This window comes from Rhineura floridana, chromosome 8, assembly GCF_030035675.1.
Source record: "Rhineura floridana isolate rRhiFlo1 chromosome 8, rRhiFlo1.hap2, whole genome shotgun sequence".
Classification (NCBI taxonomy): domain Eukaryota; kingdom Metazoa; phylum Chordata; class Lepidosauria; order Squamata; family Rhineuridae; genus Rhineura; species Rhineura floridana.
Window position 1 is genome coordinate 113656637 of NC_084487.1, and position 23832 is coordinate 113680468.

Here is a 23832-nt window from a genome sequence, read left to right on the forward strand (position 1 = left end):
TATAGCAAGTAAAGCAAAACTACCTCCCCACATAACACCAGCAGAACTTATTCATTTGTAAAGTTCCATATTCACAAGGGCTTCCACACCCGTTCTGAAGAAAGGTCCCCAATGTATAGAGGAAAATACCTGTGCCAAGTGGATAGGAGAAAAATCAACTCATTTGATATGTGGTGCTGGAGGAGAGCTTTGTGCATACCATGGACCGCAAAAAAGACAAATAATTGGGTGTTAGAACAAATTAAACCAGAACTATCATTAGAAGCTAAAATGATGAAACTGAGGTTATCATTCTTTGGACACATAATGAGAAGACATGATTCACTAGAAAAGACAATAATGTTGGGAAAAACAGCAGGGAGTAGAAAAAGAGGAAGACCAAAAAAGAGATGGATTGATTCCATAAAGGAAACCACAGACTTGAATTTACAAGATTACAGGGTGGTTCATGACAGATGCTATTGGTGGTCGCTGATTCATAAGATTGTTATAAGTTGTAATCAACTTGAAGGCATATAACAACAAAATGTAGCACTGAGTTTTATATAAGAAAAGTTTGAACCATAAGATGGACTTGGGTTTACGAGACAGCTTGTCAATAATTTATTTGTACAATAAAAATGTCCCTGTAGAAAGCACACCATCTTACAGTGAAGCTTCTTTGCACTTCAAATTGTATCAGTCACAGGGTGACAAACGTAGCATAAGACTACACAATCATGCTGGATCAGACCAATGCCTATCCAAATGCATTAAGTCTCAGAGTGGACAACCAGATGTCTATGAGAAGCCATAAGCAGAATATGAGTACAGCTAAACTCTCCCATACATGATACCTAGCAACTGGTATTTGGAGCAGCGGCAGACAATGTGGTGGGCAATGGCGCTCACCTGATCTCCTGACAGCTGAGTTGCTGCTGCTTAGTGGGAAGGAAAGGAGGACTGGTTAGGCAGTAGCAAGGTGGGCATGGTGCAAATGCTCTAGCAGAAACCAATCCAATGTTCCTGCTGGTGCATTTGCAGTGCACTGACCTCCCCACTGCCTCCCCCTTCCCACTCTCTTTCCCCATAAGAAGCAGTGACTCAGCTGTTGGGAGGTCAGGTGAGCACCGTTGCCCCACCATACTGTCCACTACTGATTCAGAGGCATACTGTGCCATCAAAGTGATGTACAAAATAAAAATAAATACAGTTCAACATATTTAATATCAGATACAAACCAATCAGAATAACTTTACACTAGAGAGAATCAATCATTAGTTCTGCTTCCCACTGGCAATACACTACTGTCCCCTACTGCCTTTACTTCATAGATGAGGAAAAAAACCTATTTTTTCAACAGTGTTGGGATTATCAGATAATAAATAAATAATAAATTATAGGGTGTTAGTGTTAGAGTCTTGGATGCCATTTAGACTCTAGTCTAGATTCCAGAGTAACCCAGATCAGGGTCTAGCTGGTTAGAACTTTCTATATCCAACATAGGCCCTAACACTATAGCACTTCTTATGCATTATCTGCTGCAAGGACATTCAGCAGAAGACAAAATAGTAAAAGTAGCAAACATGGTTTATTGGAGGTTGGGGATTTTACCCTCCCCCCAAAATGAATTTTTTAAAAAACGTATTGTACTGTTATTTTCAATTTAAGGAAGAAAAAGAAAGCAGCTATACATGAAAAATATACAAACAGCTCTATCCCCAGCTATAAAACCACTTCCATACCCCAATGATGAAGACAACATGGAAACAAGGAGGATTAGATACGCTGGGATGGGCTCCTACCCATGTTATTCCAGCAAGGTTTGGTGTGGATGGTTCTGCAGGCTGTAGTCATTCACCTGGGTGGGAATGACCTTGCTTTGCTTAAGGGCAAGGCCCTCAGTTTTCAGGCATGTGAGGACATGCAGTTTGTTAGGCAACACTGGCTTATGGTTTGTCTGATATGGTCAGACATACTTCCTCACAGGGTCTGACATTGTTTGGGGGACCCAAGGGGGATGGATAGGGCAAGTAAGAAGGTCAACTGGCAGATTCGGTTGGCTCTTCTGGCACATGGGGGGTTGGCTTTACATCAGCCCCATATTCAGCACTGTAGGGTTGAGCTTTATAGGGCTGATGGAGTTCACCTGGCAGATTCAGGGAATAACATATTTCTAGATGACCTGCAGAAGTGTCTGCGAGGTGTGATTCTCAGCAGTGGGGTGAAGGGATGACTAAATAGAGATTTGTCCCCATTTTGTGGCGGCAAGGTGCAGGAAGGGAAGTAGGTAAGGACAGGAGATGATTGGTGGCTCTGGAGGCCTGTCTGTCAGGGCTTTACGGCCTGAGGGCAGGATATGAGCTGCTTTTGGGGCCAACTTACCTCATCCACCCAGAGTTGTAGGGCCCCAGGGGGTGGTGATGTAGGAAGACCCCCCTGCTCACCTACAGGGTGTGGTGGGGTACAGGGTAAGCAGAATGGCTTGCCCTTGCCCCAGCAAGGCTGGTTGCCTGAGAGCTGTATTTCAACTGCTTGCTTATAGACAGTTCCCTGACATATGTTTCCCCTCTGCAGGTTAGTTTAAGGGGTTTGTTATAGTTTAATAAAGTGGCCCTTTGTTCAACCCAGCTTGCTGGGTGCATGTCTTATTTCGACCCTCGACCACAACATGGAACCAAGAAGGATGAGATATTCAGAAGGTCAACAGAAAAGCAATGACTAAGATAACCAATTATAAAACCATTAATGCATGAAATAATAAATGCTAAATAAATTATGTGTTCCAAATTCTTGCACAGTGAGATTGTAAATTTTGTTATTTTCCTTAATGTTAACAAATGCAATGAAATCATGCCAATCACTAACAAAAATGTCTGCTTTTGAAGCTCCATGCAAAACTCTGAGTTTGCTAGTCAGTTTCTCTTTCTCTATATAAGCAGAATACCAAATTTTATGGTACCAGTATTCTAGTGTTGCACCTTTTAAATTTAATGGTTAACTGGCCAGATAGCTTCTTGCTATGAGAGTCTTTTGTAATCTTACAATTTTACCACTATATCTTTTACATTTGTCTAAGTAAAAAGCCACCACTTTTCTAGACAACGTTTTGTAGAGAAATGTTCCAGACAAGGTTAACTATAGCACATGACTAATATTGCAGGACTCCATTTGCACATGTAATGCTAAACCATAGTTTAGTGTTACATGGATGAGGGTAAGAAAAGTGTTACACTTACACATTCCCCCTTTCCTCTACTCCAACTATGCCCCTAGGAGGAGGGTTTGGGAGCATTTAGTGTCACTTTTACTGAAATCCAACTTAGCTCTAACCAGGGTTCCCAGTTAAAAACTATTCTAGATAGTTTAATATGCCACCTTCAAACACATGGTTTGAAACTGGCTTATCATGAAACATATCGGTTTGTAGATAAAAGAATGAGAGTGCATGAGTCCAAGACTTACCAAGACTCATTCCCATAGCCCTAAACTATGGTTTAGCAGTACATGCAAAACAAGCCAATTTCATTTGAAAAAGATGAGTAAATCAACATAGCAACCTTTATCAACATCTCAGTCTGCAATACAACTAAAGATAAGTCATGATAAAGCCATGGCAATAAAATCCATACAAGCAATAGTCCTATGCATATGTTCACTGTATGCATGGAAAGAAGAAATTGTGAATCTAGTAACAGGGTTTGCCCTTCTGTGCACCCATCTTCCATGGGTTGGTCAGAACATATGCATCATAGCATGTGCATGTAAGAGGATGTTAACTGAGCAGTAGTGTGTGTGTGTGGAAATGGGATCTACTGACCATGAGATTGCCATCTATGCACAGGCTATTATGCATACAAACATTTTTTATAAAAATGCGAAGGTCAGATATGTGGGGTAGATATAAGGCCAATAATGCAATAACAACTATCCTACCATGTGCAGGGTGAAAATGCCTGCACAGGGTTGTTATATTTAGATCATTATGAAACATTATTATATCAAAGATATATATTAAAGCAAACAGATCCAGACTTACTTCTTCATGCAAGCAATGTTAAGATAAAATATGCAATACTTTTAAACAGAAAAATTTAAAAAATCAAATAAAAAAACTTACTACGGTGAACTGTATTATCATGAATAGAAAAACTTTTAAAAGAATTTCATTTTCCTCTGTAGATCTATATTAATTTCTTTTATTTCTCTTTGAAAAAAAATCAAGCAAGTGAAGGAAGAATGAAGGTTATTTTAACAAACTTCTATTGTGATCGTTTTATTTTACATTGATTCTATGTGAAACCATTTATTCTCCACTGAATTTTCCTTTTCCATTTTTGGACATAATATAACTTTTTGCGTTAACAAGTTGCCATTCTTTTCTGGTTTTTGAAATAGAATGACACATTCTTTATGGCTGAAACCTGCTTTATCCTGAAGTATATGCTTTTCTAAGAAAAAAATACCCAATACCAAAATAGACATTTCTTTTAATAGGGCACTTGGCATTAATGGCCTTATGCCATTGCTCTATTTTATAATGTAAAGTATAATACTCTTCCAGTCCAATGAACAAGCCATGTCCTTGGCATTTCACCCATACCACTTGCCTCCATTATTGAACTTGCTTTCATTTTATTCACACAATCCACACAGGAGCAGTGCAGTACATGAAAGTGTGGATTTTGCTTCTGTTGTCATGAAATATGACTCCAGTTTGTTCAGTAATGACAAGAAAGCATTACTGGGAGCCAGTACGGTGTAGTGATTAGAGTGTTGGACTAGGACCTGGGAAGACCAAGGTTCATATCAGCACTCAGACCTGAAGCTTGGGCCAATGATAGTCTCTCAGCCTAACCTACCTCACAGGGTTGTGGTGAGAATGCAATTGAGAGACAGGAGAGCCATAAATGGTACCTTGAGCTCCTTGGAAGAAAGGTGGGATATCAAAGTAATAAATAAACAAATAAATAAATACAGACTAAGAAAAGTCCTTGTGGATCACAATGGGGCTCCATGTAGTCCAGGATCCTGTTTCCAGCCAATACTTCTGGGAAGCCCACAACAGGAAATGAAAGTGATAACTCTACACTGCTCTCTCTCTCCTCCCCACCCTAGCAACTAATACCCAAAGGAATACCATCTCTAAAGCTGTAGGTTTCATTTAGCGACCATGATTAATAGCCATTGATAGATCTGTCCTTGATTAATTGGTCTAATCCCAGAATACCAGTTGCTGGGAATCACAAGTGGGGACAGTGCTGTTGTACTCAGGGCCTCTTACATCTGGCTGGCCACTGTGAAAACAGGAAGCTGGGCTAGATGGGACTTTGGCCTGATCCAGCAGGGCTTATGGTCTCATGAATTCATATTGTTGTTGTTACGTGCCTTCAAGTCAGGTATGACTTATGGCAACCCTATGAATCAGTGACCTCCAAGAGCATCTGTCGTGAACCGCCCTGTTCAGATCTTGTAAGTTCAGGTCTGTGGCTTCCTTTATGGAATCAATCCATCTCTTGTTTGGTCTTCCTCTTTTTCTACTCCCTTCTGTTTTTCTGTATTGTCTTTTCTAATGAATCATGTGTTCTCATTATGTGTCCAAAGTATGATAACCTCAGTTGCATCATTTTAGCTTCTAGTGACAGTTCTGGTTTAATTTGTTCTAACACCCAATTATTTGTCTTTTTCACAGTCCATGGTATGTGCAAAGCTCTCTTCCAACACCACATTTCAGATGAATTGATTTTTCTCTTGTCCACTTTTTCCACTGTCCAACTTTCACATTCATACATAGAGATCAGGAATACCATGGTCTGAATGATCCTGACTTTGGTGTTCAGTGATACATCTTTGCATTCGAGCACCTTTTCTAGTTGTCTCATAACTGCCTTCCCCAGTCCTAGCCTTCTTCTGATTTCTTGACTATTGTCTCCATTTTAGTTAATGACTGTGCCAAGGTATTGATAATCCTTGACAAGTTCAATGACCTCATTGTCAACTTTAAAGTTACATAAATCTTCTGTTGTGCTTTTGTGCTTTCCTCTTTAACTTTCATCAGCATTCGTTTCAAATCATTACTGCTTTTTCCTAGTAGTATGGTATCATCTGCATATCTTAAATTATTGATATTTCTCCCTCCAATTTTCACACCTCCTTTATTCATCTTGGTCCAATCCTGCTTTCCGTGTGATATGTTCTGTTTACAGATTAAACAAATAAGGTGATAAAATACACCTCTGTCCCACATCCTTTCCGATTGGGAACTGATCAGTTTCTCCATATTCTGTCCTTACAGTAGCCTCTTGTCCAGTGTATAGGTTGCACATCAAGACAATCAGATGCTGTGGTACCCCCATTTCTTTTAAAGCATTCCATAGTTTTTCATGATCTACACAGTCAAAGGCTTTGCTGTAATCTATAAAGCACAGGGTGATTTTCTTCTGAAATTCCTTGCTCCAGTCCATTATCCAACGTATGTTTGCAATATGATCTTTGGTGCCTCTTCCCTTTCTAAATCCAGCTTGGACGTCTGACATTTTTCGCTCCATATATGGTAAGAGCCTTTGTTGTAGAATCTTGAGCATTACTTTACTTGCATGGGATATTAAGGCAATAGTTTGATAATTACTGCATTTTCTGGGATCCCCTTTCTTTGGAAGTGGGATATATATTGAACGCTTCCAGTCTGTAGGCCATTGTTTAGTTTTCCACATTTCTTGCCAATTTTTGTCAAAATTTGGACAGATTCCGTCTCAGTTGCTTGTAGTAACTCTATTGGAATGCTATCTGTTCCTGGTGATTTGATTCTTCCAAGTATTTTAAGAGCAGCTTTCACCTCTGGTTCTTCATCATATGGTTCCCCCGTGAATGAATCTGTCATCCTGGCATCTCTTTTATAGAGTTCTTCAGTGTAGTGCTTCCATCTTCCTTTTATTTAATCTCGGTCAGTCAGTGTGTTCCCGTGTTCCCTACTTGTGTTTTAAATTTCCCTTTCATTTCTCTAATCTTTTGGAATAGGGCTCTTGTTCTTCTCTTTTTGTTGTCGTCTTCTATTTCGATACAATATCTATAGTAATAGTTCTCTTTGTCCCTACGTATTAGTCACTGTATTGTTGCATTTAGGGTTCTGACTGTGTTTCTATCGCTTTTTGCTTTTGGTTTCCTTCTCTCTTTAACCATTTGAAGAGTTTCTTCAGTCATCCATTGAGGTCTTTCTCTCTTTTTAACTAGAAGTATTCTCTTTTTGCATTCTTCCCTGATAATGTCTCTATATAAGGACATTATTTTACTGACCATTTCATTTTTTATTCCTTTCCTAATAATCCTCAGCATGAGATTTGCCTTTTTCCACCATCACAGCAAATGAAACATACATTTTCGTTGACATATCCACTAGATCTCCAAAATCCCTTTTCTAGTTAGTCACCACCAATTCAGACTCCATCAGTGTATATATATGATGCTACGGATTTTTTGCCCAATGTGCATTGCTTAACACTTACTTACATTAAACCTCATTGTTAGTTTGGTCTGTTATGTCGGTGTTCTTTCACATTATCCTTATTTCCTGTTTATTAAAGGAAGCCCTCTCACTGCTTAGGCCTTCCTTGAATCTGCATGTAAACCATGTCTGCATCCTCTTGAACTTTTTCATACCTTTTTCTAATCTGAGGTATATATTATATTAGAGCTTTTTACAATTTTTACAATTTATAGTATTTATATAAAAGGTAAAGGTGTCCCCGCACTTATAGTGCGAGTCGTTTCCGACTCTTAGGGTGATGTCTTGCGACGTTTACTAGGCAGACCGTATATATGGGGTGGGATTGGCAGTTCCTTCCCCGGCCTTTCTTTACCCCCAGCATATGCTGGGTACTCATTTTACCGACCACGGATGGATGGAAGGCTGAGTGGACCTCGACCCCTTTTACCGGAGAGTCGACTTCCTCCTTCCATTGGAATCGAACTCCAGCCATGAGCAGAGCTTCGGCTGCGTTACCGCCGCTTACCTCTCTGCGCCACGGAGGATCTATTTATTTATATTTATTTATATAGCACCATTTATATATTGCAATATTAGGGCAGTGTATAACAATAAAACAGAAAAACATTAAACTATACAGTGTAAAACAATAATTAAAATGACTAGCCAGTCAAGAAAGCTTCGGACAGCTGCATAGGCCTGTCAGTATAAAACAAAGTTTTCAACAGAAACCTGAAAGTCAAAAGCGAGGATGCCTGCCAAATCTCTGGTGGAAGAGTGTTCCACAGCATTGGGACAGCGACACTAAATGCCCAACTTGATGTCAGTTGGGCAGCGTAACATGGGTGACAACTAACAGAGTTCCTCCAGATGGTCTCAGTGAACAAGCTGGCATATAAGGGCTTAAGTGGTTCTTAAGGTATCCTGGACCGAAGTTGATTAGGGTTTTGTGCCTTGACCCTGGCCCGGTAGCATACGGATGGCCAATGCAGATTTTTTTAGCACAGGTGTCATGTGCTGTTGGCCATCTGCTCCCAGCAGCAAACTAGCCGCTGCATTCTGAACTAGCAAGAGATTCTGAACCCAAGGACAGATTCGCACAGAATGCTTGCAGTAATCCAGCTACAAATGTATGGCTCATAATGGCCAAGTTATGCTGATCCAGATATAGCTGGTAAAAGGCACTCCTAGCCACCAAGATCACTTTGGCATCTAGTGACAGAGATGTATCCAGGAGCACCCTTAACCTACATACCTGCTCATTTACTTGGAGTGAAACCCTATCCATAACAGGCAACTGGTCTATCTTCTGGACATGGGAATCACCTTCCCACGGAGCCTCCATCTTCCCAGGATACAAACTCAGTTTATTATTATTTTAGTCAGCTTAGTCTCTCATATTTGGTGATGACAGTGTTAATACATTAAAAAATGCTGCCCAACATGGAAAAAATAGTAGATAAAACTTTAGTCATGACCCTATGCAGGCATAATGTTTAACTACAGTGAAGGTTGCCTCTGAATACCAGTTAAGGATTGTCTGTAAACCAGAATGTAAAACCATTGCTAGACGTTTGTTTACACATTACGACTTGCATTAAACACATTACAACTGCACCAAGCAGTTTTGCCTTCTTTCTGCTTGAAACTAATAAGCAGGATTCCAGAATGGTAGTGGCAGTACAGAAGAAAACATAAAGTAGTCTAAGATGCAGGGCTGGCCCTAGGCATGCTGGGGTTCTTGGGCACAAGCCTGCCCTGGGCCCCAGTGCTCCCCTTCTACGATTCACGGCAGGATCGTCGCTGCGTATCGCAGGGCAGGAGCTTTGGAGCCTCCACCATTGTCTTGCTCAACCTACCTTTCTCGGCTGTGCTGTGCGGCTGCGTGCACAGCACACGCAGCATACACAGGGCTACCCTTAACCAAGACGGGGGCTGAGGTTTCCCTAGGGGGCTGACGCCTCTGCCGCCATCTTGGGTGATGGCGCCATCTTGGGTGATGGTGCGAATCATGAAAGGGGAGCAGAGGAGCCCCTCAGGGGTCCCTGTAGCCCCAGGGGGTCTCAGCCAGGCCCCACCTGGCCGCCCTTTGGAGCTGGCCCTCCTAAGATGTCACAGCTGTTGATAGTTGTTGGCCGGAATGGCTTACCTAGTGGGGTGGAGTTACAGCAGTAGCCTCTTGAAGTGGAATTGCTGCCATTTATTGGGAGAGGCAAAGTAGAGGCAGCTCAGATGCACAGGCAGAGGTGCTAGATTAGCTCTTCTGGTGCATCCCTGGAGTTCAGACCTCATTGCTGCGTCACCCCTCTTGGTAGGTGGTGGCAACACCCTTGGTTGGGAGGCTGTTGATGCGGCTCTGCCGCATTGGGTGAATTACTCCTGGTTGTTTGCCTATGCAGTACCATGGAGCGAACCCACATCCATAAAGCTCCCAACATTTAATTAATCCAATTTAATCCAATCTCTTCTTTTTCACAATTTGATCCACCCTCGTGTGCTCTGTTTTCCCCTTCCCCTTTCACTAATCCCCTCATTTTTGGGAAGTTTCCTCTTTTGAAGTCAAATGTAATCATGTTGGATTTTCTTGGCAATTGGCCGTTTACATGTATGTTTAATTTAATAACACTATGGTTATCGCTCCCAATTGGATCTCTCAGCGGCTTTTGATACCGTTGACCACGGTATCCTGAAGGGATTGGGAATAGGAGGCACTGTTTTACAGTGGTTCCGTTCCTTTCTCTCCAACAGGCATCAACAGGTAGCATTGGGAGATGAGGTTTCAGACCCTTAGCCCCTCACTTGTGGAGTGCCACAGGGTTCAATCTTCTCTCCCATGCTATTTAACATCTATGTAAAACCGCTGGGAGCTATCATCAGGAGATTTGGGCTGCGGTGTCACCAATATGCTGATGACACGCAGCTCTATCTCTCATTTAAATCCTCGCCGGAGTTGGCTGTGGAAACCTTGTCCAAGTGCCTGGAATCCATGAGTGGGTGGATGGGAAGGAACAGGCTGAAGCTGAATCCTGATAAGACCGAGGTGCTACTTGTGGGTGACAGGGGAAGGTTGGGTGTTACTGACCTGAAGCTTAATGGGGTGAGACTACCCCTGAAGGATCAGGTCCGCAGCCTTGGGGTTGTCCTTGATTCCAAGCTGTCCATGGAGGCTCAGATTTTGGCAGTGAGCCGGGCAGCTTGGTATCAACTACACCTCATACGAAGGCTGCAACCCTACCTCCCTATTCATCAGCTCCCACAGGTGGTACATGCCTTGGTCACCTCTCGATTAGACTACTGTAATGCGCTCTACGTGGGGTTACCCTTGAAAACGGTCCGGAAACTACAACTGGTGCAGAACGCGGCGGCTCGTCTGCTTACTAACAGCCGCCGCCGTGATCATATCACACCTGTGTTATTTCATCTACATTGGCTTCCAGTTGTTTTCCGGGCCCAATTCAAGGTGTTGGTGTTAACCTTTAAATCCCTATATGGTCTCAGCCCAGTCTACCTGAAGGAGCACCTCCAGTACCACCAATTAAGCCGCCCGACTAGATCAGCCACGCAGGGCCTTCTCTCAGTCCCACCAACGAAAACAGCTAGGTTGGTGTGGATTAGAGAGAGGGCATTCTCAGTGGCGGCCCCCACTCTCTGGAACTCCCTCCCGTCTGATCTTCGACATGCCCCTTCCCTGGATACATTCTGCCGAGCCTTAAAAACTTGGCTCTTTGGACAGGCCTTCGGGATCCCCGGGGTGGGCTAATTTTTCCATCATTGTTTAAAATTATTATTGATTGTCCTATACTGCTGCTATTTAGAATGGTTACTGTTGACTGCATTGTATTTTATTCTGTATTCTATTGTATTTTATTGAATTTCAATGTGTACGTCGCCTAGAGTGGCTTCGGCCAGATAGGCGGCACAAAAATTAAATTTTACTTTACTTTACTTTTACTTTACAACACTTACATCTCATACCAGGTCTTGGGTGCCAATTATCTCTATCTGCTTTCTCCATATACTTATCCCTTAAAGCCCACATCTTCAGTCCATTTTTCTTGACTAAAATTCAGAAGGTCTGAAACATTAACTTGCTGCATAATATACACGTGTTCATTCTACTCTTTGCTACACAAAATGTAGTCTCTTCTTTTTGGGAAGCTGATTAAAGACAATACTCCGAGAAAATCTGCATATTCTTATAAATCTAATTACTTGTTTTAATCTCTTGGTATTTCATTAGCATCAGATTTCTCATTAATGTAAAAATATTTCCCATTATTACCTGCACCTTTTGCTGAAAACTTTAACTTGACAGTTTCCAAAGTAAGGATATGAGGTGGAAAATGAAACAAAGACATTGAGTTAAGATGTAATATGTTGTGAAGAAAAAATTATGCATTCCTTCCTATCACCTGCATATTTGGACCTTCCGAAATCTCTAAAAACTCAGCAGTTTTCTTGTTATTGAGAGAATCTAGAGAAAAGGGAATGAATCTGGAGTAATAGTTTGTTGTTTAAACATTGACTAAATATAAAGGTTACAATTCACATTCTAATCACATACATCACTCCACCTTTTCTAATTCCAGGACAGCTCTTATTTCCTGAACTATGTGTTTCAAATTGTTTTACATTTTTAAATTGCGTTTTAAATAGTTTTTAAAAGATGTGTTTTTAAATTTGTATATTTGTTTTAATGTTTTTAGTTACTGTAAACCACCCAGAGAGCTTCGGCTATGGGGCGGTATATAAGTACAATGAATGAATGAATGAATGAATAAATATTAAATTAAATTTATATCCCACCCTTCCTTCCAAAGTGAGCCCAGGGTGGCAAACAAATGGTAAAGCACTAAAATATCTTTAAAACATCTTTAAAACATCTAAAAAAATTAAATGCAAATGCAGACTGGGATAAGATAACTTCTAATCAATACTGCAGATTATAATAATCTCTTCTTCAATATGTATATATGAGGATAATATTCATTCTGTACAGTGCTGATTGCGAGTATAATCTATACCTCACTCTGACCATAGAATCATAGAATCGTAGTGTTGGAAGGGTCCTATAAGGCCATCAACTCCAATCCCCTGCTCAATGCAGGAATCCAAATTAAAGCATACCCGAACAATGCCTGTCCAGCTGCCTGTTGAATGCCTCCAGGTGCCTCTCCAGCTGCCTCTTGAAAGCCTCCAGTGCTGGAGAATTCACCACTTCCCTAGGTTATTGGTTCCATTGTTGTATCAGGCACGTTAATGCCAATTGAAGCCCCCTAAGTTCTCACAGAACCAAATACTTATAGCCCAAAGATATCCTGGGGAAGAGGGCCTAACTGTTTTTATACTTAAATCACGTCTGGATATTTTATGGGAAGTCATTCATAAATGAAATAATAATCAAATTAGTAAATAAATTCCCCCTCCCATACAAAAACAGCTTATTTTCCTCACCAACCTTGAAAAGCACAGTAGAAGCCATTCTTGGGGTTCCTGGTTCTCACAGATATGAGCACATTTGAAAGTGTCCTTGTCTATGTCACCATGTATACACACTGCTCCATATCTTAGATCAGTAGTGACAAACCTTTTCCAGGGATGGGGGCAGAGATCTGGGGCAAGCAGGGCAGGAAGTGGTGGGGTTGGTTGTTTATTCTCTTTTGTTTGGTTTGGTTTTTTGCCCTTCCAGTGGAAGGGAATTAACTTGCACCACTTCTAAGGAGCTTTAGGGAGGAGTGCCAGGGAAACAAGTAGCCATAGTGTCCTGAAGTTCCACAACCTTGTGAGCTGCCTTGAGTGCCTTTTGGCCAAAAGGCAGCATAGAAATAGAATTAATTAATAAATAATAAATAAATACTGGGGGTAATATGGGCAACCCTCCAGGAGCTATATGCCAATGCTGAGTGGGACCACAAGCAAAATGGACAGAGCAACGGATGTAAATTTTATCTGTGTATAGAAGGCTAGTTCCTACTCACACTCATAGGCTCCTCTCTATCCCCTCCCCCAGGCAACCAAGAGGCATTATTGCAGTTCAAGGACACATTCCAGCCAGGCAAAAATACTCAAGGAGAGTATGAAGTAGGGCTGCTGAGGGATGTAGCCTGGGGAAAGGGTGTGTGGCTGAGGAGGAGGAGGTGTGGCCTGGGTACAGTCCCATGGGCTAGACAGAGAGGTCTAAAGAGCTGCATTTGACCCCTGGGCCCAAGATTCCTTTCCTTGTGCTAGATATTCCTTCAGAAGACACTAGAATCCTGTTGTTTTGATTTATCCAAACTTTTACACTATAGTAAGTGTCAACAACTATTTATGCAAGAGGGCCATTTTATGAAGCTAGTGTGGACTACTGAGTCAGGTCCTTGATATCCCTGTTCTGTTACCATGCACAGTTTTCTCTTCAACTCATTTGCCTCTAGGTTAACAAGTGAGGGCCAAGGCTGCGCTTCTGAAATCCTCCGCATTGTGCCTTCCAGTTGTTTTTCTCTACAGTAAAAGAATTAACACGTTCTGAATTATTTACAGCTTTACTGTAATATTTTCAATGGACTGGAACCTTAACTAAATAAATGTGGAATGATGGCTAATGGGGCAGGAGACTCTGTGCTCTTACTAGCAGGCATAGCTTGGTGACAGTGGAAGCAGAGCATAGTCAGCAGGAGCAGGTGCAGGCACAGGTGGGTGTTACGTGTTTTTTAAAATAAAAAACCCTTTATGCACTCCTCAAGATTCTTTTAGATCTGAATTTACTTATTGAGGCGCAAGTACATCAGTGCCAACTTTGTGAAAGAAACCAGTTCAAATCTGAAGTGAAGCTACAAATGAACAGGAAGCTAGAAATGGAAGGAAGGGTGGATATAAATTTAATAAATAAATAGAAAACAGTAAGAACACATGGCTCTGAAAACCATAAGCCTATCTACTGGAAGAAAAAAAGAAACACATCTGTTTCCTCTATTAATTTTTTTTATCAAAATACAAAAATGGGGAGATAAAACATCATCTAATGGAAGACTGTGGTTAATTTGAGCGATTCAGTTAACTTATTTGCTGCATGCAGGGATCTTTCCAAACATCCTGTTTCATTGCAGTGTTCAATTATATTTCCGCTGTTCTAGCACTGAAAAGACAAAAGAAAAATCCTCAAACAATGCTTTGTCTGAATTGTAACTAGCTCCAAGCCAAGCCTTTTGTTATTTCTGTGTTATGCTCAAATGAACAATGGACATGTTATCACTACACTTTGACAGAATTTTCCCCAGGCCGGTCTAATAATTAAAAAGAAATCCTACATGACCCTGACATCATTTTCACAATATTAGTCACAACAAATGGTTCAGAAGCTGCCTCCTCAGTCTGAAATTTAATTGTTGCCTTCTCCATTTAGAAATGGAATAGTTATGCAGCATTTTTGCAGTCCAGGATACAGTTATATCTGTTCTCAGCCATGTTGGTTTATGTTATTGACCAGATGGCAGTCTTTGTGATTCTCTTTAATCTCTCATGCTATACTGGGCTGGGTGCTCTTGCAGCAAAACTGAGTGGTTAAAGCAAACGTGCTCCTTTGTTGTTGAATTGCCCTGCCCATTTTCCAGGTTTTAAGTGACTGGAATGTTTGAATACTATGGGACCTCTCCTCCTCTAGGAAGCACACCTTAATGTGAGGAGGGGGTTTGAGCGTGTCGAAGAAGCTGAGAACAATGCTGTCAGGAGTCTAGACCAAGACGGTAGACTCCTAGCAGAGTCACCCAAGGCGGAATGGTCAAAGCTGAGACACCAGACTAAGATGCATCCAGACTCAGAGGAAAGCAATGGTAAACCATTGGTATGAATACCTCTTGCCATGAAAACCTGTCCTGTTCGGCACCAGGAAACGCAGGAGCACTCGATTCAATAAGGTTATCCCTTTATTAAAGTTACATCAATCTTAAAAGCCCTTCGACTCATTCACCTAACTATGCTTTCTAGGAACTAATTTCCCTGGCTAGCAATGACTAAGCTGCCCTCCGACTACAGACGTTCACTCAGCACCCCTTCCTTGTCAATGCCTCTCTTAAATAGGTTTCACTTTCACATGCAAACAAGCACTCCTCCTAACCCCCAACAGCCATTGCTCTTCGCGACTCTGGATCCTGCAAGAGTGAGGGGAGAGAGGCTGCAGCTCAACTTCCCCATCCAAAGGAGGGGGGCTGACAGTCTGGGCAGGCGTGGGAAACTGATCATCCAGCTGAGAATCTGCGAGTTGGTCAGACGGCTCCTCGCCCGCTGAGGGAGGGGGAGTGCTCTCAGCAGCATCTTCGGACAGTTCTTCCTGAGTCTGCACAGGGAGAGAACAAAATTGGGGATGCTGCAAGTTCTCCTCTGTCAAACTCTCACTCACGTCCTCAAAGTCAGAGTCCTCCTCATGCACCCCCTCCCCTTTCTCCTGGGTCATGACAAAACCCTATGAACAGAGTATCCAAAATGAAACATAAGATATTTATTTATTTATGAGATTTGTTAGACGCCCATCTGGCAGAGGTTAATCTGCCACTCTAGGCGACTTACAACCAAACACAAGTACATTTCATATAAACATAATCAAAATCCTAATAGTGCTGGAAGATGAGACCCCCATGTCAGAAGGCACTCAGTGAGCTACTGGGGAAGAACGAGTAGCGCTGTGACTAATGACACAGCTGGGTCAAAGCCAAATGGAAGCCCAGAGGCTCATACACACAGATGCCAAAGGAGAGTCCGGAGTTGTACAACATTTACAATAGGAACATGGAATGTGAGAAGCATGAACCAGAGAAAGTTAGAAATAGTCAAGCAAGACATGGAACACATCTACATTACAATACTTGGCGTGAGTGAATTAAAATGGACAGGAATGGGACATTTTCAATCAGGCAATGACAAAATATTTTATTCAGGAAATGAGAAATTCAGAAGAAACTGAGTTGCTTTAATAGTGAGAAGTGATGTAGCAAAAGCAATTATGAGCTATTGATGGAGGATCCCTCAAGCATCCTGGCCCCAAGCAATTTAGGCCCTTGAAAGTGATGAGGAAGAATGGATTTTTATATATTCACACATACAAACATAGGCTATTATATAAGAAGGTATAGGTTTATGAAAAATAGTAAAGATCACAAGGAGCTAAAAAGAACCAAACATAGGCTTTCTGATCACAGAAAAGCAATTCAGCTTGCACTGCCTAACCCATGACAATGAAGCAAATAGGCCCGTGTGTATGATTAATGATATATGGTTGATGAGCAAGCATGCATGTAGTAAGAAAAATAACTAGTACTGGGGGGGGGGCTGGTTAGATCTCCCCATGGTAAAAATGAGGGGTTTAGTTAAGATTATGGAGAATTCACATATCCTTTTCTTTATATGTTTATTTTTATATAGATATACAAATTAAGAAATATATCCAGAGAATCCTAAAATCCTAGAATCCTGTGAGTGAAACCTGGTTAGCAGGCAAGGGTCACGTTCACCTCATTGTGAGTGACTACCTTTGATTGGTATATTGTCCTAAGCAAAATGCATATAATCTTTTGATTAATATATTTTTCACTATTTGATCTTGGGAAAACAGATTATTAGAGATTACTGGTTTTGTATGCTGTAGAGAAATGGCCCCATCTAAAGGAAAATCTTCATAACAGAATCAAAGTGGAAAAGAGATAAAAATTGAGTTTGATACTGATTTTTATAATAGCATGGGGTGTGTATAATTTTACTTCATAAATATAATAAGTGTGTTCTCAAGGTAAGAGGTATTCTGAGGTGGGCTACCTTCTTCATTCCTCTGTGATTGGTGGAGAGTGGCTGGCCCAGAATTGCCCCGTTCCTTAACTGTGTTCCCTAATCACTCTTTAGACTGTGTGGTTTTCAGCTATAGTACAGTGATTTAAATATAACCTTTTCTCTATAGAAGTGTAGTTATAAGTTAGTAGTGGAATCTCATATAGAACTTCCAGTCACTCTAAGGTGAACCAAACTTGCCCATGCATCATGGTATTACTTAAAGAACATGTTGTAATGTCCTGAGATGTTCCTGGCCTGCTTGGCTGATCAGGAGCCATGATGGAATGGAATGTATGGCACAAGCTGGCCTCAAAATGGCCGAAAATCATTAGTAATGTAAGACAGAAGAATAGTAGTAACCTAGGTCAAATAGACAGTGGGATAGATTAGAGATATTAATCTAAGAAGACAACAAGACAATAGGATGGGAGGTATCTGCATAATGCGAATATACATGTACTTGTTTTAATAAAAATTATCTGATTGGGGGAAGAACTGTTATGTTATGTGGGGAGGAACTTATGTGATTGGTAAACTAACGTCACATGTGTATTCAGTACTGTATAAAAGATCTGTGCAGACTGTGCCTCAGTGCAGTCCTCTCCAGACTTTTCTTGGAGGCGGACCCTGCATATGCTTGTAAAGAATAAAGGCCTACCTTTTTGCTTTAAGCCTCTGTCCTCAAATTTCTTAAAGGACCCCTAGCAAAAGATCCCAAAGGAGAAAAAATTCTCCATCACTATAACGCAAGGTCTGAGCGAGTGATATCAGTAAGATTTAATGGGAAACCTATTAACATAACCATCATCAGAGTCTATGCTCCGACGGCAAACACAGAAGTAGAGGACGTGGAGAGATTTTACACAGAAGTACAGGAAGAAATTGATCACACACCAAAACAAGATGTTCTGATAATCATGGGGACTGGAATGCAAAACTAGGGAACAGAGAAGAACTAGAAATTGTGGGGAAATGGAGCTTAGGAGATAGAAATGAAGCAGGAGAAAGATTTACTGAATTTTGTGAAGCCAATAATTTATTTCTTGCAAACACATTTTTGAGCAACCGAAAAGACAACTGTACACGTGGACATCACCAAATGGTCAATATAGGAATCAAATTGATTATATAATTGGTAGCAGAAGATGGAGAAGTTCCATATGTTCTGCAAAAACAAGACCAGGAGCAGACTGTGGTACAGATCATGAACCGGTAATAACTAAAATCAGAGTAATGCTAAAGAAGAAGAACAAAGCAATGTTAATGCCAAAATACAATTTAAATAACATCCCAGAAGAATATAAAGATCAAATGAGGATCAAATGAGGGTTTAAACTTATCTGATAGAGAACCAAAAGAACTATGGATTGAAGTCAGCAACATTAACAGGGAAGAATGCAAACAGACAATACCTTTAGTTAAAAAGAAAGACCTCAGTGGATGACTGATGAAACTTTTTAAATGGTTAAAGAGAGAAGGAAAACAAAAACAAAAGGAGACAGAAACATGGTCAGAACCCTAAATGCAATAATACAGCGACTAGTACATAGGGACAAAGAGAACTATTACAATAGTTATTGTATAGAAATGAAGCCACGCTTACCTGTGCAGCGTGGATAGGCGGGGCATAGTTGCGAGGAGGGAGTGATGCTGCCGCGGCCATCTTCATTAAGGACAACATCGCGCGTTGCAGCATTATGCGTGCATGATGTGCGGCAGGGAGGGGCGAGGCCATGTGCCTATTTAAGTCCAGGCCGCCCCTCCTACCTCCTCTTTCAGCGCGCGACAAGAGGACGACGAGGGACATAGCAGAGAGAGCTGCAGGACAGTTGATGTTGGTCGGGCCTATTAGGCCTAATTGGTTACCCCCAGAGGGGGTTTTGGGAGCCCCAACAGCTGTGGGTGGCAGCACTGCGGTGTGGCTGCGACAGGGGCAGGCCTCGTAAAGGGGCCTGACCAGCGGGCCTCGTAAAGGGGCCTGACCAGCGGGCCTCGTAGTGGGGCCTAGCAGTGGCACGTCCAATACCTAGCAGTTGTGGAGGGGTTTGACTGAGGCTTTTTATTGAGCAGCGTCACGTTAGTGCTGCTGCTGGTTAAAATAAAACACACAACATACTAAAAGGAAGTTTAAAAATAAATGAGACTATACTGGATATACAAACGAAATTAAATATAGTCATGCTAATACACTGGTTAAAGACAGACTCATGCACATAAAGGGAAATTAAAAATAAATAAGAATAAAAGGGACGAATAAACAAAATTATATCTAATCCTTCTAGTTTAAATTCCCTCTGAGCACTCCCCCCCCAACAGGTTCAGCTTAGCCCCCCCTGATGATATATACAGGTTGGTTCTTTATTATATTATTACAGGGTGGATGCATGATGCGATGGCAGAGCCCTTTCGTGAGGCTTATAAATAAATAAATAAATAAATTTTATTTGTTGGTCACCTATCTGTCCAGGTTAGTGGACACTCTAGGCGACTTACAATAATAGAGAGCAGTACATAATACAAAATAAAATACAAGCAAACACAATCATAATCAATTTAAAACCAATTTCTATTTAAAACCTTATAAAATTAATCCTCCCCAATCCCATAGGCCCGCCTGAATAGCCAGGTTTTTAAGGCTTGGCGAAAACCCATCAGGGAGGGAGCATGTCGGAGATCAAAAGGAAGGGAATTCCAGAGGGTGGGGGCCTCAATCGAAAATGCCCTCTCTGGTCCGCACCAGCCTAGCTGTTTTAACTGGTGGGACCGAGAGAAGGTCTTGTGAGGCTGATCTTGTCAGGCGGCATAATTGGTGATTCTGTAGGCGCTCCTTCAGATAGACTGGGCCGAAACCGTATAGGGTTTTAAAGGTCAGCACCAACACGTTGAATTGGGCCCGGTAAACAACTGGTAACCAGTGAAGATCTATTAACACTGGCGTGATATGGTCACGGCGACGGCTGTGCTTAATCAAGCGTGCCGCCGCATTCTGTACCAGCTGTAACTTCCGGATCGTGTTCAAGGGTGACCCCACGTAGAGCGCATTACAGTAGTCTAAGCGAGAGGAGACCAGGGCATGTATCACCCGTGGGAGCAGATGAACAGGAAGGTAGGATCTCAGCCTCCATATCAGATGTAACTGATACCAAGCTGCCCGACTCACCGCCGAGACCTGAGCCTCCATGGACAGCCTGGAGTCAAGAATGACCCCGAGGCTGCGGACCTGGTCCTTCAGAGGTAATCTCACCCCATTAAGCATCAGGTCCGTAATACCCAGCCTTCCTCTGTCTCCCACAAGCAATACCTCGGTCTTGTCGGGATTCAGCTTCAGCCTGTTCTCTCCCATCCATCCACTTACGGATTCCAGGCACTTGGACATGGTATCCACAGCCAACTCTGGTGAGGACTTAAATGAGAGATAGAGCTGAGTGTCATCCGCATATTGGTGACACTTCAGCCCAAAACTCCTGATGATGGCCCCCAGCGGTTTCACATAGATGTTAAATAGCATGGGAGAGAGGATAGAGCCCTGTGGCACCCCACAATTAAGAGGCCAAGGGTCTGATACCTCATCTCCCAAAGCTACCCGTTGGTGCCTATCTGAGAGATAGGAATGGAACCACTGTAAAACAGTGCCCCCTATTCCTAATCCCCCAAGGCGATCCAACAGGATACCATGGTCAACGGTATCAAAAGCCACTGAGAGATCTAGGAGGACGAAGAAGGTATATTCTCCCCTATCCAACGCCCTCCTCATATCATCCACCAGAGCGACCAAGGCTGTTTCAGTTCCATGTCCAGTCCTGAAACCCGATTGGAATGGATCTAAATAATCCGTTTCCTCCAAGTGTGTCTGTAACTGTCTGGCCACCACTCGCTCAATTACCTTGCCTAAGAATGATAAATTAGAAACTGGGCGGAAGTTATTCAGCTCTTGGGGATCCAAGGAGGGTTTTTTAAGATGGGCTTTATCACCACCTCCTTGAGGGCTGATGGCATTGCACCCTCTTTCAAGGATGCATTTACCACTGCCTTGATCCCTTCACTCAGTCTCTCTTTGCAACTTGTGACGAGCCACGAAGGGCAAGGATCAAGCAGATAGGTGGTTGGCTTCACAGTACTGAGCACCTTGTCCACTTCCTCAGAGAGAAGAGGCTGAAACCGATCCCACCGGACCGGAATGCAACTGGCCAACCCTGGCCTACTACCTGTATCCACGGCGAACAGAATCATGCTCTTCAGGCGCTCGATTTTACCAGCAAAGTGTTTAGCAAAAATGTCACAGGAGATTTTAGATTGCTCCATGGGTTCCTGAGCAACTGGACCAACCAGGCTTTGGACCACCTGGAACAATCTCCTGGGACAACACTCTGCTGACGCAATAGAGGCAGCAAAGAATTCCCTCTTTGTTGCCACCTGGTAGGCAGCTATTGCAGCTCTAACCAGTGTCCGATCATCTTTAGTGCAAAATTTCTGCCACCGGCGCTCAAGTCGTCTCACCTCCTGTCTCAGACCCCGCAACCGTGGTGTATACCAGGGTGCTGTCTGAGTTCTATTCAGGGGGAGAGGACGTTTTGGAGCCACCCTATCCAAAGCCCCAGTGATCTCCCTGTTCTACTCCATCACCAGGGCTTTGGCCGGGCGTCCTTCAGTCAGCTCCAAATCACCCAGTGCATTCAGGAATCCCTGCGGTTCCATCAGGCGTCTGGGGCGGACCATCCTAATAGATCCTTGTCCCCTGCGGAGGGTGTGCAGCATCGAGAGATCTATATTCACCAGATAGTGATCTGACCATGACACAGGGTTAGAAGAAACAACCCCCATTTTCAGAACACTTCCCTCCCCTCCCAAGACAAACACAAGGTCAATAGCATGACCGGCTACATGGGTGGGCCCCATATTACTAAGGTGCAGATCCCAAGAAGTCATGGTTTCAATGATATCCCGAGGGGCTCCTGTAACAGCAGTCTCGGTGTGTACGTTGAAATCCCCTACAACCAATAGGTTGGGGGAAAGCAACCGCACGCTCGAGATCACCTCGAGCACCTCGGTCAGGGAGTCTGCTGTGCAGCGGGGTGGGCGGTACACAAGTAGAATCCCTAAACTGCCCTTTGGGCCCAACCTCCAGTACATGCAGTCAACAAACTTGGTCTCATGGAGAGGGGGTCTGGCGAAAACCAGAGATCCCCGATAGATGACTGCCACTCCCCCTCCCCGCCTACCAATTCTCGGCTGCTGTGCGTATTGGAAACCGGCTGGACACATGTCCTCAAGTATAGGAGCTGAGGCCTCATCCAGCCAGGTCTCCGTAATACATACCAGGTCTGCGTTCTCATCCAAGATCATGTCATGGATGAGTGCTGTTTTTTGTACCACAGACCTGGCATTACACAACAGCAGTCGAAGATTGGATGGAGTACTGCATCCCCCAGTTATCTTCTGGTTGTGGACAGGTCCGGAACAAGGGATGGATATTATGCATCTATCCCTTGTTCCCCTATGCTGGCGTGGCCTGCCACTTGCGCCTCTCCAGGATCTGCCGCCCAGCCTTTCAAGCCTGTCAAGCCTTCTTGCTAGGCCCAGACATAGGGGGAGGATTGCCCACCCCCGCAGGTTATCCAGCTTAGCCCCCCCTGATGATATACACAGGGTGGATGCATGATGTGATGGCAGAGCCCTTTCGTGAGGCTTATGACTTCTTGCTAGGCCCAGACATAGGGGGAGGATTGCCCACCCCTGCAGGTTATCCAGCTTAGCCCCCCCTGATGATATACACAGGTTGGTTCTTTATTATATTATTACAGGGTGGATGCATGATGTGATGGCAGAACCCTTTCGTGAGGCTTATGACTTCTTGCTAGGCCCAGGCATAGGTACAACTTCTTGCTAGGCCCAGGCATGTATGAGGTTTAAAGTACTTAATTATATGATTATTATACTACATACTAGTATATTAGTGGGGACTAGTGAGCCTTTTGAGCCTTTGGGCCTTTCATGGTTATATAATAATAAGGGTGGAGATAACAGTTTGCTAGAAAATGTCTAAATCGCTGTATCTTAAGTGAGCGATCCTTTTGCATTCCAAGTGTTAATTTCAGGCTATTTGTTCACTCTGAGACAGAAGAGGCATTTACCTGAATTTAGTTAGGAATGGAAGGTTTAGCAGATGGTAATCAGATTGATTGGGGAATAGGAATAAAGAGGAAAGCCCTATTTGCCTAAAAGAGATCCCTCATATTACAGGATCTTAGACTCTTATTGACATGGGCTGCCTTTTTTTTTTTTTAAATTAATTTTTATTCCAATTTTCAAAACCAAAACAATACAAAAAGAAAACAACACAAATCAATAACTAGTACAATACAGAAAGAAATATATATATATATATATAAAAGAAAGAATATTGACTTCCGATTTGTCATAGTTCAGCTATAAATCTATAATATATAACAAACCTATCTCTTAATAGATTATAAAATCACCTTCCTCCAACGGTTATCTTAGTTGGTTTCAAATCTCATTAATATCATATCATTTTAATCTTCCACAAAAAGTCAAAGAGAAGTTTCCAATCC

The 23832-nt window shown here is 42.5% G+C and overlaps 2 protein-coding genes across 18 annotated transcripts in view; both read right to left on the reverse strand.

Annotated features, from left to right (window-relative positions):
* MAGI2 (membrane associated guanylate kinase, WW and PDZ domain containing 2) overlaps positions 1-23832 on the reverse strand; it is a 1014264-nt gene that overhangs the window by 837047 nt on the left and 153385 nt on the right. The gene's annotated exons all lie outside the window — the stretch shown is intronic.
* The window catches only part of LOC133390810 (E3 ubiquitin-protein ligase CBL-like), a 30205-nt gene continuing 20926 nt past the window's right edge, over positions 14554-23832 (reverse strand). The window contains exon 2 of the mRNA XM_061640204.1: positions 14554-14579. Coding sequence (XP_061496188.1) covers positions 14554-14579 — 26 coding nt within the window. The remainder of the gene's footprint in view (positions 14580-23832) is intronic.